At 37.9% G+C, this 17,057-nt stretch overlaps 2 protein-coding genes and 2 pseudogenes across 5 annotated transcripts; 2 read left to right on the top strand and 2 right to left on the bottom strand.

The window, feature by feature from the left end:
- Positions 1–8: 8 nt before the first annotated feature.
- Positions 9–2,250, bottom strand: LOC137746510 (fanconi anemia group E protein FANCE protein). Of its 2 annotated transcripts, XM_088688854.1 has the most exons (3): positions 1,921–2,244; positions 839–1,841; positions 9–262 (listed from the first exon to the last, which is right to left on the bottom strand). In XM_088688854.1, the coding sequence occupies exons 1-3, from the start codon at positions 2,136–2,138 to the stop codon at positions 227–229; spliced, it is 1,257 nt and encodes a 418-aa protein (XP_088544980.1). In that variant the 5' UTR covers positions 2,139–2,244; the 3' UTR covers positions 9–226. The 2 variants fall into 2 exon arrangements, with proteins under 2 accessions (XP_088544980.1, XP_068342635.2); XM_068486534.2 differs by lacking the exon at positions 9–262 and having other exon boundaries at positions 452–1,841; positions 1,921–2,250.
- Positions 2,251–4,969: 2,719 nt separating this feature from the next.
- LOC137748870 (tetraspanin-2-like) lies at positions 4,970–7,838 on the top strand. Its single transcript, XM_068489057.2, has 2 exons — positions 4,970–5,792; positions 7,338–7,838. The coding sequence occupies exons 1-2, from the start codon at positions 5,295–5,297 to the stop codon at positions 7,647–7,649; spliced, it is 810 nt and encodes a 269-aa protein (XP_068345158.2). The 5' UTR covers positions 4,970–5,294; the 3' UTR covers positions 7,650–7,838.
- Positions 7,839–9,051: 1,213 nt separating this feature from the next.
- LOC137747007 (uncharacterized) lies at positions 9,052–11,629 on the bottom strand (annotated as a pseudogene). The gene is made up of 8 exons (XR_015952967.1): positions 11,543–11,629; positions 10,859–10,941; positions 10,596–10,743; positions 10,437–10,517; positions 10,155–10,241; positions 9,982–10,065; positions 9,777–9,895; positions 9,052–9,439 (listed from the first exon to the last, which is right to left on the bottom strand). The product of XR_015952967.1 is annotated as an uncharacterized LOC137747007 (transcript).
- Positions 11,630–15,559: 3,930 nt separating this feature from the next.
- Positions 15,560–16,854, top strand: LOC137748725 (cytidine deaminase 1 pseudogene; annotated as a pseudogene). Its single transcript, XR_015958338.1, has one exon. The product of XR_015958338.1 is annotated as a cytidine deaminase 1 pseudogene (transcript).
- The last annotated feature ends 203 nt before the right edge of the window (positions 16,855–17,057 follow it).

Below are 17,057 nucleotides of genomic sequence, written 5' to 3'. Positions count from 1 at the left end.
GCCCTTACCCTAACATCTTCAAAAACCCCACGTATATTTATTTGTGTATTGTATTTGGCCTCTATAAATAGTTGAGGCAAACTAAATTACAACCTCCTCTTTCTCCTACTTTTCTTTTCTTCTATCATATATGTTTACCTTTTCTCGATTCTTGTGTGGGACTCTATTGTGCGCACAATGTGCTCAATGAAATACCTTAGTTGACAAGCCTTGCCAGTGTTCAACATTACTTCACAGCATCCTGCATCAATCCTCGACAAGCCTATATAAATAATAATAGTTGTAGACATATGTTGGCAAAAATTGACAGATGTCTACCAGATGCTCGACAAGATGGCCAAATAAAGTTTTTTTGGTTGATAATATGAACCCATTATTTAAAAATATTAAACGAGCAGCTTAGATAATTTCAGTGAATGAAGATCAATAATTAAAAAGGCTCACTCTTAGCTAATTAATCAAAAATAGGTTTGAAATAAGATATGAAGGATGTTGAAAATGTACATTCGCCGAGACTGACAGAGGCTTACAGCAAAAAGCAGAGACAAAGATTTACAATTAACAAAAGCTACAATCCAGCCAATTTTCCTAATATTGATCTGGCTAAAAAGGTTTTGTTTTGCTCGACTACTTCAGTCAATGTAAGCTTGTGAGGCTTCAAGAACGGAGAACATTTGTTGACTAAGCATAACAAAAAGTTCCCAAATTTCAGAGAATTCGAAAATATTTCAGCCAATTGCTGAGCCTGGTAAACAATATGATCAACTGAACTCTGTGTTAAATGAACATTATGATTCAAAATGCTTTGGAGCAGGGTAAACAATGATTCTGTCCATACCATTTTATCGGTTATCAGATATCGGTGGCAAGGGAGACAGATAACTCTCCTCTCATCTTTTTCTCCGCACAGGAGCTTTTGACAGAAAGAAGAAGCATGAGCCAGGTGCAAACTTTCCTTGATGATCCTCGCGATCACATCACATATGGGATTATTGATGCCATCCTGTCGAAGAATCAGTGGAAATAAGAGTGCATATTCACAGGCCCTTTGATGGAGTTTGCAGTACTCCACTGTTGCAGTCACTAGCACTCGAGAAGCTGGTTCCTCGAGTACCAACAATTTGGGAAGGATGACCGAGCACAGAACCTGGCTTGCCCAAGCAAGCTCTTCTTCACTTCCGCTTGTTAGATGAGAAAGTAGAATTGAAGCAGTCTCGTCATCAGCTAACCATGGTTCAATCAGATCCAAAATCGTCAAAGAATCTCCTCTCTTGTCTAAGCAAAGTTTGCGAATTTCATTTGCTAAGCCTGCAGTTTTAGAAGTTGATTGAAAATCCGCAACCTGTGCTTTCAAACTAACTGCCATCTTTTGAATTTCAGGCTCAAGATGAACACTAATTGGATCATCAATATTCATTTCCTCCAAAACATCATTCATATCCACATCTTCATCCTCTTCAACTTGACTTGACGACTCATCACTGTTTTCAGAATTACCAGTTACTGTCCTCGAATTCAATTCCTCAGGCGATACAGGAAGCCAAGGTAGAACCAACTCACCAAAAGCCCAGGAATCCTTAAGACAACCCGGCAAGGATTCAAATTCATCCTCCTCGAATTCCAAACTCAAGCCACTAATCCACTCATAACTTGAATCGGACATTCCATCGAGCAGATTGCGTGCAGCCCTCTGAACCCAAAAATCAAGCTGCTGACTTCCATCCAACACAGTCCTCGCCAGCCTCGCCAGGTCCCGACTGCAAAACCTCTGACGCTCCAAACCCAGAAACGAAAGAATCCGCGACTGAACCATGTTCGGCAGAGTCTGTATAAACATCACCCTGTTCACCAAACCTCAGAATCAGTCGCCAAACCACATAAAAATTATCGAAAAATAAAAAATGGGTTTCGACCCTTCACCTGTTTGTGCTTGGAGGCCAAGCCGAAGACGAGGGAAGAGAATCGTCGGCGACTATCGAGTCCAGAGGTTTCATCAGCAACGAGAGGAAGGAGCCGGTGGTGATTGGGGTCGCCGATGACGATGAGGCGCTGAAAGATTGGTTTAGCCACGCAGAAGCTTCGGATTCGGGAGTCGGGGAGGTCAAGAAGATGTCGAAGAGTGGGACCCATTGGTCCATTTCTCCCGCTCCGGCTCTGCAACTCTCTGTTAGGTTTTGGGGGTTTTAGGAATCAAGGGGGTATTGAAAGGTTAATAAGACGCGGGAAACTCAAATGGTCGTTTTACCAAACAAATGATTCGTGTATGAGGATTTAGTTTGTACTTGTTGCCAAACACGGTCTAATTAGAACAATAATTTGAGGCTAGAATAATTTGGTTACCAACACGCGGACACGTCATGTGCAACAATTCTTATAAAAACATAAGATTTTTTTATATGATTTCCACATAAATTCACGTCAATTCGATTCATGTGAGAGTTGCTCTAGTATTGAGTTTATCTCCTTAGTGCTTGAAATTTGCACTTTCTTGTCCAATTATTTGTGATTAACGAATTTACACAGCATAATGTCATATTCTACATCATTTTTATAATAAATAATTAAATTTCAGACCGTTCACTCATATTTCTATACTAAACAAATGAACAATTATTTGAAACGACTAATTACTTAATCATAATATAAATAACTAAATAATCTCTATTGATTTATTTTTTGTACCATGAAAATTCTGATCACAACTGCATGAATTAAAATGACTAACATGACATTGATACACAAACATTGTAACATTCCATACTAATCTTAAAATAACTTGTTTAATTTCTTGCATAAAATTATATTATTAGCAAGAACGCCATATATATTCGCTTTGTGTCAAGTGATCTTAGGAGGACTTATGAAGGAACACTTAAAAATAAAACTTCTTTTCACTGACATGTAGTGTAGCATCTCTTGTGTTGAATATGTTGAAAATTTTTGTGACATCCCACATCGTCCAGGGGAGTGATCCTTATATGTATATTCCCATCCCTACCTAGCACGAGGGCTTCTGGGAGCTCACTGGCTTCGGGTTCCATGGGAACTTCGAAGTTAAGCGAGTAAGGGGCTAGAGCAATCCCATGATGGGTGACCCACTGGGAGGTTACTCGTGAGTTCCCAAAAAAAACCAAACCGTGAGGGAATGGTAAGCCCAAAGCGGACAATATCGTGCTACGGTGGTGGAGCGGGCCTGGGAAGTGATCCGCCCCAGGCTGGGATGTGACAATTTTTCTCCAAAATAGCCTTGGTAAATGTGAGTTGGGATGTGATACTTCCAAGTACCAATCAAATATATGCAACGTGAAGGCTTGAGCCTAGGTCACGTGGCAAGCATGTTGTATTTACCGTGAAATGAGGATCCTCGCCGATTCTTCTCTGTGAGACTTCTAGAAAACTTTAAATCACATTCTTTCAATGTACATTATACATTCAGAAATCATTGTAATTTTTATTTAAAATTGAATAAAAACATTATTTGATGAGAATTGACTGTACGATATATAATGAACGGATATGATTAAAAAATTCTTATAATCATCATAAAAAAAATCCGCCGACGATCCTCTCGTGCCCGGGAGTTCTGTCGTCTTGACTTGAGTGCGGTTGGGGCGTGTTTGAAATCGCGCTAAATGCGCTTTTGCTTTGCGGACAGCCGAGAATCGCGGTTTCACTTTTTTCTAGTAATTTCAACGGCCTGTAGTAAAGTTGGACACTTTAGAAATTCTTGGATGGATACGTATCAAGGGGAAAGATGTATTAAATTCCATGATAAGTCGTCCTACTCATTTAATCAAATTTATTAATATTTCTTATCAAGTAAACTTCAAGTTATTTTCATGAATAATTACCTAAAGCGAGTTTATTCTGAGAATAATGTTTTTTTTTGTTTCTTAATTACTTGAAGCGGAAGTTTAAAAACTAATAAACAATCAGTCTAAGGTTTGGATGGCGACACAGTTAACATTAGGGATTGAGATGACCCATTACGTGATCTTTGTTTTCTAAATACTAATGCCATCCTAAGGTTTGGATGGGTTGTTTTTACTTTTGGTTCTCCATGGAGCGTTTATTTTCAAGAGCAATTTCAGTTACATAGTCGTTTCTACTCTATCTTCTATATGGCCTCGTATTAAATTCATTATTTATATCTTACTTCAGGGGTGATTAGGAATGGTTCTAGTACTTCTCTTTGGATTGATAAGTGGTTGAATTCGCGTATTGTGGATGTCATTGGTGCTATTGCGCTTGCTCCTCTATCTCACTTTAAGATCTCAAACATTACTCGAATAGGAAAATGAGTTGTTCCTTTTATTTTTTTTTTCTTCTACTTCTCCAGAGTTAGCCAAAGAGATTTTAAAGATGTCTCTTCGAAAGGATGAGGAAAATGACATATTAGTTTGGGAAGCTTGCATCTGAAGTTTTTTTTTGTTTTTCTGATGGCTATTGAATTGTTCGCCGTCGATTTCTTATTAAAAGTTTGGATTCCATTATTTGATGTCGTTGTATTCTACTTTGCCATTATATTCTAGTTTGGAGGATTTTTTTTTTTTTTTTTCAATAAGCTCCCAACGGATGATCAACTTCAACAAAGGGGCATTCATTTTTCTAACCAACTATGTTGCAATAATTCTAAACACTTATATTTAGTTGTGAATTTCCACAACGTGCTTCATTTTGGCTTGTCACTCAATTTGGCACTATTCTTAAAAGAAAAATGGTTGAGACGACCTATTATAGGTTTTGGTCATCTCATTGATGTACAAAGATTATGTGTTAAGAGTGTGTATATTATTTACATGAACAGTGACCAACAGTGTCTCAAACTTATCATGCATTGCAACACATTTTTTTTCATATAGTGACGCATATTTCATTTCAAATGTTGTCATCTTAGCGTCTTTATTTTATATGTCTCTCTCAGTCGATCACTTTGGTATCCTCTTTTTGAGTCGAGTTGTGGTAGTGATTTTGTTTTGTAATTCCTCTTTCTCTAAGCCAGAAATAAAAGTCCTTTATTTGGGGTGTAAACCTTAACCAAGATCACAACCCTACTTACAAATACTCCTCCCATTGCACACAGAAAAATAAGTGCCCCAGCACAAACCCTCCAAATCCCAAAGCATATAAAACCCAATCCGAACCAAGACAATTCACACCAAAAACAGAACAAGAAGTAAAGAAACCAACACAAAACCCTTCCCCACCTACTATCCCATCCCACAATCCAATCCAATCCCCTCCCCCGTGGTCACCCTCTCTCTTCCTCCTCCAAAGTAGTCCTGTCCCGCACCATGGGAGTGAGCAACAGGATAACCGCAACTCTTAACTTCATAGCCCTCCTCTGCGCCATCCCAATAATGTCTTCCGGCATCTGGCTGGCCTCCAAGCCGGACAACGAGTGCATCCGCTCGTTCCGGTGGCCAGTCTTCATCCTCGGCGCCCTCATGCTCCTCGTCTGCCTCGCCGGCTTCATTGGCGCCTATTTCAACAAACAGGGTCTTTTGGCTCTCTACCTTTTCTGCATGGCCGCCCTCATAATCCTGCTCCTTGTCCTGCTCATCTTCGCCTTCACCGTCACGAGGCCGGACGGCAGCTACGCGGTGCCCGGCAGCGCTTACAGGGAGTACCGGCTTGAAGGGTTTTCCAAGTGGCTGAGGGACTATGTTACTGACTCTTCGACTTGGCAGAAAATAAGGACTTGTTTGGCTGAGTCTAATACTTGCCCTAAGCTTACACAGCAGTACATGTCAGCTGATCAGTTCTTCTTTGCTCACATCTCACCCCTTCAGGCTAGTTTCTCTCTCTCAATATCTAAAATGATTCTCCTTTTTTGGTTCATTTTTTTAGAAAGATGGCATTTTTTTACTTAATCTTTTGGTTGAACAGCTTGAAATACAAGTCTTTAATGACAAGTAAAGAACCAGTTATACCTGTTTAGGAGTTAAAAGTGCGGATAATGTTACAAAAATCAAATTTGAAAATTAAATGATGTGTCACAAATAAAAAGAATAAACACGTTAATCAACATTTAAGTAATAATTCAATTATCAACATCTACATCATTTGGTTTAGAAATTTGGACTCCTTAGTATTATCCTAAATGTATTTTCTAGCAATCAAAAGCATTTATGACTATGTTGAACTAAAAAACTTAAAAACGCTTTTTAGGGTCGTAGAAGTGCATTATAGAGAATTTGTCATGAGTTTTAGGAAGCACCTACTAGAGATTTTCAAGAAAAATTTATTTTTAGTAAAAGATTTGCTAGTTACAATAAAAATACTTGTATCATAAGTGTTTATGAGTAAAAGTGCTTCTTATGAAAACTGTCTCAAACAAGCCCAAATGCCACTAATTGGTTTTTGTTTTAGCATAAAACAATGACATTATCTAAAGATGCATCCAAACTGTTCTTTAGTTCCTTAATCCTATACTTTCCAAAATGTCACAATCTAAGGCTACTAGAACATGACAGAACAAGATCACTAGAAGTTTAAAAGCCAGAGATTTCCTGAAATTTATATGAGTGCATTTTTTCTCTCCATCTTCAAGTAGTCGTAATGTTTGCCGCCTTAATTCTTATCATTAAATGAGTTTAAATTTTAAGATTTGTGTTTATCTATTATACATATCTCGAAACACAAATCTCAAAATTAAATTTATCTAACAATAATAAATAAAGTGATGAACATTACCGAAGGTAGTGAGTAAAAATATTTCCAAAAGTAGGATCCATCAATTGTGTCTATAACTTTAGCCCACACTACATTGCCCCATATCAACCTTTCAACATGGTCCATGAATTAGCTGGGATCCACTCACCATGATATCTTCTTTCTGTGAATTATTATAAGAAATCTTAGATGGTAGACTTAATTAAAGTAAACAAAATAGCATAATCAGGGACACATTTTGTAACTTTCTATTGAAGGAATCATTGGAGAAGATTAAAAGGAACATCTTGTGGTTGCCAGCGTATTAGACTCACATGTTGACAAAATTTGGTGCCGTTTTTGTTTCTAAGGTTCTTCACAAATACGCCCCTCGGAACACTATTTTATAGTAAAAACACTTCGACCCCGTTTTAAACTGACCCTTGAACCCAACTGGCATTGCACTCCCGATGACAAGGGTATTTTTTATTGTAGTTTGGTTTCTTTAGTGTTTCTCACTGATATTATCAATTGATGGGAGCCTGGTGGTTGGATATACAGTCAGGATATCGTAAACCTCCAACAATATGTGGATACATTATGTAGTTTGATTTTCAAGTGTTTCTCGCTAACATTAAATATTGTTGCGGGATTATGCTAATTTTTTGTTGTTGGTTTTACAGTCAGGATGTTGTAAACCTCCAACAATGTGTGGATACAACTATGTGAATCCAACACTGTGGATAAACCCAGTGAACCCAGGAGCTGACCTGGACTGCTTGATATGGAACAATGACCAAAACCTCTTGTGCTACAACTGCAATTCCTGCAGGGCTGGACTTTTGGGAAACCTGAGGAAAGAATGGAGGAGGGTCAATGTCATCCTCATTGTGGCTGTGGTGATCCTCATCTGCGTCTATCTCGTCGCCTGTAGCGCATTCAAGAACGCCCAAACGGAGGAACTCTTCCGCCGGAACAAGCAGGGTCGGGCTTAACCAGTTTCCAAACACAACAAACCTTCTGTTTGTTTTCAATTTCTTATCTTTTGATGACTTTCGACGAGTCTTTGTTTGTGACTGGTGTAGTCAGTGTACATATTCGTATGTTCTTTTTCTATCTGGACTTTATGGATGGATAGATGATTGACAGGCAGTGAAATTCTAGTAGGAAACTGAGTTTTCAAATACTTGCACACGATTATTTGGTTTAGCGCACTTAGTTCCATTCTATTAGAGGAAGTTCGAAGTTCAAATCACATATACGACAGTTGATGAGGGAGAAAACCTCAAATATGAGAAAATGAGAATTTTTTTTTTTTCAATACTATGTAGCATTGAATTACGAGGATGATCCTGGATGTAACAGAAAAGTTGCTCATTTATGACTGAAAGGTTATAGGTTCGAGTCGTGAAAACAATTTCTTTGCAAAACAATAATAAGATTACGTGCAATAAACGTTCCCCTCCAATTCTCGCAAAGCGAGAAGCTTTGTTGTTAGAATCACTCTTTACTACGAAGCATTGAATGACATGAAAAATGAATAGTTAAAATTGAAAATTAAAAATCTCAACAAATGTGAATATTAAATCTAATCGCTAAAACACCGACAACATTGAAGCGACGTCCAAAAATACGAGAATAGAATCTCAATTATCAGCTTTTTTTTTTCTTGTTTTTCTTTTAATGGTATAGGATGCTTCTGTTTCAGTGGTTCTTGCAGCTTCTTGGACACAGATCTATTTCTTTTGAATATGTTTGCCAATTTGGCAGCTTTTGCAACTACCCTCACGCGCGCACTCTATTTAAATGCTTTACCATCTAAAAAATGCACCGACTTTGCCGACTAGGGAGACCAACTTTGCAACGAACAAGGCGAATAAATTCACCTTTGAAGTATCAAACTTTGGACGGAACAATGCTTTACCATCTAAAAAATTCACGTTTGAAGTATCAAACTTTGGACGGAGTAACTACACCTAAAATGGAAGCTTTATCGTTTGGTATGCAGACGGGACGGGACGGAACAGAATGAGACGGGATGGGACGGGACAGGACGGAACGGAACGGAGCGAGATCAAAGATGCCTTCGGATGGAAACAAGGAGGAAGAAGAAGGAGACGGAGATGTTATAATTTTGTGTTCCACGGATGTGGAATGAGTCGTTCCAGGGGGGTGAGGTGGAACGAAAATTCACCCAAAACTCGTCCCGTGGAACAGCTCGTTCCACCCGTTTTAGGCGCACCAAACGTGGGACGGAACGCGTTGTCCCACTCTGTTCCGTCCCGTCTCACGTACCAAACGGTACCTTAAAGAACGTCTATAGACCCTAAATAATCAATCATGTCAATAAACGAGACCAAAGTTGAACAAAATTGAATAAAAATGAGATTTCTCGAAACGTATGTCTTTTAGCAAAGACCGGACACCTCTAAAGAGATTACATTTCAAAAAAATGTAATCACTTCAGTTGGTCTGCATGCACATTGGAGTGAAAAGAATATAAGAGCAAACTTGCCAGGATGACGCACTGGCTACGACAACTACAACAACAACGACAACAAAGCCTTATCACACCACTAAGTGAGGTCGGTTGTATGAGTCCTAAAACGCCACGCGCTTGGTTTTGCGCCATTGACATAAATTCTGCTTGAAATCAGGCCATCGATTGGAGGAAGAAGAAATTATTTCTCGAATCCGATATCTCTATACTGCAGATAACTTTCTAGAGTATATAAAGTACCTGGGATCCGAGCGTCCAGGGTTCGGAGATATATCCACAGCCTGCAGAAAGTAGCATACAGTTTAGAAAACTACCGTTAAGTCTCGACGCCTTGCATTACCCTACATGACTTGGTCCTTGGGTAAACCATATAGAACTTTGCCATACTGTTAATATGATCGATGCTGAGGCCGCTTCCAACGAAGACATCATATTGTTCAAGCAAAATCGAATCTGCAAAAAGAAGGAAACAGGATTATCAGAGAGTTGAACTGTCATAGGTGAAGCTGAGCTAATGATCTGTGCTTTATATGTCATAAGTAGACATAGTATCCGAAAGAAAATTAGGAGAGAGCAGGTGCTACTTATGTTACTGGAACAAAATAATAGACGACCTCCCTGAGGCGGTTCAAATCCTCCAGCGTAGTGGAAATATGCCCCCGCAAGCAAAGCATGATCAGCATCACTGGTTGATGTCCATATCGAGATTGGTTTAGTCCAGGAACAACGGTTGGAAAAGCTGTTTGTAGACATTTTCGCTAAGTTAGAATTCGTTGAGGGGAGACCTGAAAGATTAAAACAACTAGAAAAACTAAAGCGGACGAGATCATAATAGCAACTCCACCAGGCTTAAGAATCCGGCACATTTCCTTGAAAACGTCAAGAGGCTTTGTTACATAATCGACACTAACCTGCAATTAGAAATTTCTTCAACTCTGAGAGCAGATAAAACATTAAATCTTCACATAACGTAGTAAGAGACGGAAAGAGATACACATACCACGTTAGTAATGATATGAAAGGAATTGTCTTCAAACAGAAGTTTGGGGCTCACGTTCAAGTCTTGCACAGCATATTTTGTCAAGACCTACAAAGTTAGATCAATTAGGGGATAGTCATTGAGCCAAAACAAAAACGTAAGAAAGATAACCAATCAAGGACTGATACAATCGAAATTGCAAGAGAAACAGTTTATGTCAACATGTTTAGAATCTAAAACGAGCAAGTGATCATCCGTGCAGTGTCAACATATTTCTACATTAAAGAATTGAGAAAGAAGTACCGGGTTGTGCTTGAGCTCTTCTTCATTCATGCCCATTCCGATTATTCGCTCTTGCTTGTATCCCGGTGGAAAGTGACTGACCTAGATACAGAAAACAGGATTAAGATTCTTTAAATTTAGAAACTGTGCAAAGCTTTACACTAGAACTTAAAGAGACACACTCAACTGCTACACGTCCAGCAAGCTTACTCCCGCAGTGTTGCTAGGAGGAGACACCTTTGAGTAGTACTTGGTCAGTGCCGCATTGGCGTGATCATCAATATGTGTCACAAAGCGTGGAGCCTCATAAAACACCGAATCCGATGACCTGATCAAAATTAACTTCTAGTTTTCAGAACTCAATAAATTTAACATAAATATAGGCTGAACTGAAGGTTCAAGAGCACCTAAAGGCATAAAACACAACTTGGAGGTTTTCTTACTCATCAAAGCGCTGGAAATCCTGAGGCTTGAAGGGAAATTGCTCCGGCCATTCCACATTCTTCAATATCTTTAATTTGACACACTATATTAATTATTAGATTAGACAAATACATTTAAAAAAAAAAAAAAAAAAAAACTAATGAAAAAGATTTGAAAACTTTGAGTTTTAATGATAAGAACAAAATAAGGGGTAAAGTAAATAGTACCAGGATTGACTTTTTAGTATAAAAATGTGATTTTTCATTAAAGTGAACAGTACAGTGGGTTTTTCGTTAAAACTCCTTTTAAAAAACTCACAACATCAAGCAATAAGTTAAATTTAAGAATTAAGAATAGTTATATACGAAAGAGGCCCAGCAACAATAAAATTGCTCTATTGTTTTGTGGAATGGGGACTTCTCTAGAGAACGAAGCTATTCTAGGCCAATTACTCACTTTTATTCGTTTGAACTTTCTCACATGGCAGCGGATGATTGGCTCGGAAAAACTTTGACATCCCGTTGCAAGAAATTATTCTGTGGTTTTCACTATCCCAATACTGAACTGTTTCAGGTTTCTAGCTACACAAAATCACTCAATTATCCATAAACTAGAATTCAACATAACAAAATTTAAAATTGAAGAAAACCCAGAAACCATATGACAAAACAGCTAAAAATACCAAATAAAAATCCGAACTTTACAAAGAAATCCAATGCCTTTTCAAAAGAAGGGCCACTCTTCAACCTTGCGGAAGCAGTGAAAGATTTCCCGCCAACTGCACCAGACATGTTCATCAATTTGGCCCAAAACGAGACTCCAAGGCCCAAGATTAGACGGTGGGGAGCCCCTTCCACTTTTCCACTTGTTATTTACCTTTGAAGAAATGGGAACTGAGCCAGCAGCACTAGGAATTAAATAAGAAAAAGAACAAGGACATATACCAGCCAAAACTGGTCGCCGATGGAGTCTGAGACCAATGCATTTGACCACGTCACTTATAAGCTTTGTTTGTTGATACAAATATAGAAATGATTCTCTTTGTAACATATCAGAGTAGTGAAATAATTATTTTGCATATAACTAGCTAGCTTTTATATTTCTAGAAGTCAGAGTGTATGCTTTCGTTTTCCGAAAAGATGGACTACCGTGGGGCAGTGGTAAAGCCACTGGCTAATACCTTTTTAGATGAAAAAAAAGTCAAAGGTGTATACACCAAATATGTGTAAGAGGTACTAAAAAAATTGGTTTCTAGAGAATTTGGGAGCTCAAAGATATATATGTCACTACCATTACTTTTAGCACTCCCTTATAAGTTCTAATTTGTTCAATTTTCTTACCATGTAGTTAGAAAATTATGCATTCGTTGAACTTGGGATGTCACGATATTAGTATTTCAAAACAATTATGTATCTTTATTATTGTTAAATTCTATGTATAGATGATGAATCTTATATATGGACTCAACCCACATTTGGGTTATATGAAACCTTCCTGCTTTCTTTGCATGCTTTCCCATTTTCCAAGTTTCGTTCTCTCTATGAAGAACATATCCTAGTCATTTGCTTTACTAGGAAAAATAAAACTAAAAACAAAATAGTCACGGTTGAAAAGGTTTAATATGTATCTATCTGTCCTCATTGAAGAAATTAAAAGGGAAAAGTTTTATGTGTATGAACAAGTTGTACGCATGGTCAACGTTATGGAAAAGATTCATCACCAAACTGTTTCAGTTCAATAATGTGATATTATGTGTAAGTTTAGAGTTAAAATTATACTTAATATTACATTATTGGATTGAAAAATCATTATAATAATAAAATTTGTATCATGTTTAATTTTTTTTATTTTATTTTTATTTTTTATGAAATATGTTGTTCGATTTAAGTTGCTCTCAGAACAGAAAACTTTAAATATCTACAAGAGGTTGGAAGAAGACAAAATATGGTGAGGAAAGGAGGAGGAAGGTTGGGGACAAGGAAGAGTTCCAAAATAAGTGACAACAAAATAGTACCAACTTAGACACAAAGTTCAAAGATCCAATGTTAAATCAATTTAAAGAAAAGCATATGATCCAATTATACATGCAATCATGCATGTGGGCATGTGGGAGAACAGTTCTCATCTAAAGTATTATCGTCCAATTTAAGTAGCTAGCCAGCTAGCTAGTTGGCTTTTGCAAAACGCATGCACCAAAGAAATATAAAAAAACCTACGATTCCATTTTAAAAAGAGAATGCTCTTTTTGAGTAGTACCGGAAATGAACTGTGCAGATAACAGTAAAGATTGTTCAAAAAATCAAACTACTTGGTAAGTTGGACTACCAAAGATAAATCCATAACTGAGATATATTCTTTTTAATTTTTCTCGTTCATCGGTTGATTATTACCTCATATCCTAAAGTATTGTAAATATGATGGAAGTTTTGTTTGAGCTGATTATATTGACAGTCTAACAACACAAATTGAGAATATAAGTACAAGAGAATATTATATACATAATAATGTTGCATTCGATATTAGATTGTGGACTATGGCTAGCTAGTTTTCTTTTCCTCTTTTATATTTCATAAGGGCGATCTTGGCACAACAGAAAAATTATTCATTTATGACTGAAAGGTCATGATTTCGAATTGTGGAAACAGTTTCTTTGCAAAGTAAAGATAAGATTGCCTACAATAGACATTTCTCCCAATCCTCGCACCTACAATAGACATTCCTTCCAATCCTCGCAACACGAAGAGCCTTATTAACTTGAGATCGCGGACTTTTATATCTCCTAAGTCCTATGGAAATCTAGCCTTCTCATATATGAGCATATGTTTCAATCATATACCATATCTTATCTTATCTTATGAATTCAATACTATATATTTTCGTTGCCTAACGACAATAAAAAGTTTAAAATACGACAGAGGAAAGGCTTACGATGCTCTCATTTGGTTACGTTTCGCTTCTGCCGATGCAGCATGCAGGAAGCTGACTTGAGTCATGCAGTATTTATATGTAATTATATTATCATTGATGGGTACGTACGTCTAAATATATAGTTTGTAATATATAATACTTTTGAGTTTTGACCCACCTATATATAATAGAACCAAGGACAATGTTATTTTCTTTGAGTTTGATTTTTCCATCTAACCTATTTGTGTCGTGTGATTTTGGCCTGCTACATTACTCCATGAGGAATGGTTCAAAGATGAAGAATATTGAAGGAATCTTCCATAAATATAAATAAAAAGTACGATTATCGGCACTTCAAAATATTCAATTGGACTTGTTTTTGTGCATATTTTTTATTTTTTTGTTTTGTTGACAACGACACATGGGCTCGAAAAAAAACTAAAAGATTACATAAAAAAATCACGAGATTATGAGACTATAGTTATATCTGCAACTAGTAATTGACAAGAAGGAGGAGCTTGCTAAAAAAAGACTAGACTCAAACTGCATGACAAACTCAAACGAGCTAAATCATTAGCAACAAAATTATTTTTACTGTAAATATGTTGAATTTCACAAGACTAGTTTTGATCCATAAGAGCACGACAATTCAATACTAAACTTCCAAGAGAGTGATTATCCACTTTTGCATTAAAATCAATTGCACTGCAAGTGCAGACCGATTCCACCATAATCTTTTAAATTTCATTATTCCACGCAATATTGCAATCCAATAAAAACATCCCAAACTTTAGCACATAAAATCTCACATTGACCAAGATTAACACAAAACTAGAAGCCCATTCCCTCCCTTCTCCCTGCGGACGAACGTATTTTTAGTTTTTAATGATTTCTTTAAGTGCTACTAACAATTTTATAAAAATATATCTAATGGTACTTTTATTTTTTATATGTAATATGATGCACCACATTGAGTTGTATTGTGAATTTGTAATGATGATGTCTCGCATTAGATAACCTAATACCCAAAAAGTGTTCCTCTCCGGATCCCTTCCACTAAGTCCTCCTTATTAACTAATTTGAGTTCTTGAAATTTGATTTAATGGTTACAAACAGAGGCTCACTTTAAAAGTTATAATAACTTTAACCGTTGGATCAAATTTTAAAGGTTCCGGATTGTTTGATGGGAAGAACTTGGTGAAAGAAATCCGGAGAGAATCCTTTCCCTAATCTCCCTTCCACTCCATCTCCGCCACCATCACCCATTGAATTTCACTATAATTATAGTGAACATACATTATAATTATGGTAGTGAGCAAAAATACTTCTCTTCCGTGAGTAAGTAGTTTAAAATATTCTTAGTTTAAAAGTGTAAATAAAAGATAAAAGTTCCAACTTTTTTGGTAAATACGTCGCATTAATTTGTTAATAATGTTTTTGTCTTAAATAACATCCAGACATCTACTTAAGCTTAAAAACAATTAACGACTTTCCTTATTACTATTTATGCATAATTTAGTGCTTGAAATAACTAATTATATCGCTCATTTAAGATCTTTATTTTAAGGACCTCTAAGACGAGATTTTTCAACGTATAAGTAACACGGTTTTATATATTAATTGTAATAATGCAATTAGCTATAACTTAAAAATAAAAATTCAACCAACTATATTATGATACTTAATATTAGAAGACATGTTTCTAATATCTAATTTACTAACCTCGCTTGATTAAAAAATAAAATAAAATTTGTCCTTTAAAACCCTTTGCTAAAATCATGGTCTCCTTCCAATCTCTATATAAACAAGTCCCATTCCCTCACCCCTCCCTCTTCATCCACATTTCTAGGATCTCTCCCTCCGATCCCAACACACCAATCCCCTCAATCTGGTCAACCCGCTTACCCCTCCCCCAGAAATGGACCAACCCAGATTCGTAATCGAAGCCTCCGAGGCCGAATCAATGGCCAAGCAGTCCAACCTCACCGTCCTCCAGCTCCTTCCCTCCCTCGTCAAGCCCGCCCAGGACCTCGCCCGCCCGCCCATCTCCAAATTCCATGTAGGCGCCGTAGGGTACGGGTCATCGGGTCGGATCTTCATCGGCGTCAACCTCGAGTTCCCTGGTCTCCCCCTCCACTACTCGGTCCACGCCGAGCAGTTCCTCATCACCAACCTCTCAATCCAATCGGAATCCAAGCTCCAATACATCGCCGTTTCCGCTGCCCCCTGCGGCCATTGCCGCCAGTTCTTCCAAGAAATCCGCGGAGCCCAGGATATCCAGATCCTAATTACCTCGGTGGAATCCGGCGACGACAATTCCGGGCTAAACAGTTTCGACCCGCTCCTCCACTTACTCCCCCACCGGTTCGGACCCGAAGATCTCCTGGGACAGGACGTCCCCTTGCTCTTAGAGCAGCTCGAAAACGGTCTGTCGTTTTTAAGCGAACCCGAGAATTTAACCGGCGATTTTAAACTGAATGCGGAGTTAAAAGCCGCGGCTTTAGAGGCCGCGAATAAGTCACACGCGCCGTACAGCGGGTGCCCGTCGGGTGTGGCGATTTTGGACTCCGATGGGAAAATGTACAAAGGGTCGTACATGGAGTCCGCCGCCTATAATCCGAGCATGGGCCCCGCTCAGGCGGCGGTGGTGGCTTACATTGTCGGCGGTGGTGGCGGGTATGAGAAGATTGTGGGTGCGGTTTTGGTGGAGAAAGATGGCGCACTGGTTAAGCAAGAGCACACGGCGAGGTTGCTCTTTCAGGCCATTTCGCCCAAGGTCGATTTTCGGGTTTTCCACTGCGGTTCGGGTTCAAATGGTGTATAAAGTTTTGATCTTTGATGATCATGAGTATGTGAATAATAAAGCATAAAGATGATGATGATCATTTGTAATGTTTGAGTATATTGTTCTTAATAAGAGATTTATGTGTATAAACAAATAAATGTGGTCCTCAACGGAGGACGTGATGTTATTGTAGTAGTATTCTAATTCAATCAGTGTGTGATTCGAATTCCGTTGTAGGGAAGTTCATCTTCTGCATGACGCCATGCAAATTGTAATCAATCCGCTTTGTAACTTTTTGTCACCAGCAATCTCAGAGTATATGAATCCTTGGGCTTTTTCTCTTTTCACTAAACAAACTGTCGCTCGTTTTAATTTTTTTCACACGACAATGTGATGGGCATCCCCGTTGTGGGATGTTGCCATTCAGTGGCTGCCAAGTGCCAACTTTTTTCAGAAGCAACTTTTTGCAATAGCATTTTTTGTTAGTACAGTCAGCCAAACAGAGAAAGAGAACAAAGATTCCCATA

The sequence above is a fragment of the Pyrus communis genome, chromosome 2 (assembly GCF_041283825.1).
Source record: "Pyrus communis isolate YQ-2024b chromosome 2, ASM4128382v1, whole genome shotgun sequence".
Classification (NCBI taxonomy): domain Eukaryota; kingdom Viridiplantae; phylum Streptophyta; class Magnoliopsida; order Rosales; family Rosaceae; genus Pyrus; species Pyrus communis.
The sequence above is the reverse complement of the archived record's forward strand: the minus strand, read 5'-3'. Positions and strand labels throughout refer to the sequence as shown.

Coding starts and splice junctions, on each gene's coding strand:
- LOC137748870 (XM_068489057.2), top strand. CDS start 5,295: ATGGGAGTGAGCAACAGGATAACCGCAACTCTTAACTTCATAGCCCTC. Junction 5,793..7,337: donor CTCACATCTCACCCCTTCAG/GCTAGTTTCTCT, acceptor TTGGTTTTACAG/TCAGGATGTTGTAAACCTCC.
- LOC137746510 (XM_068486534.2), bottom strand. CDS start 2,138: ATGGACCAATGGGTCCCACTCTTCGACATCTTCTTGACCTCCCCGACT. Junction 1,842..1,920: donor TGGCCTCCAAGCACAAACAG/GTGAAGGGTCGA, acceptor TTTGGTGAACAG/GGTGATGTTTATACAGACTC.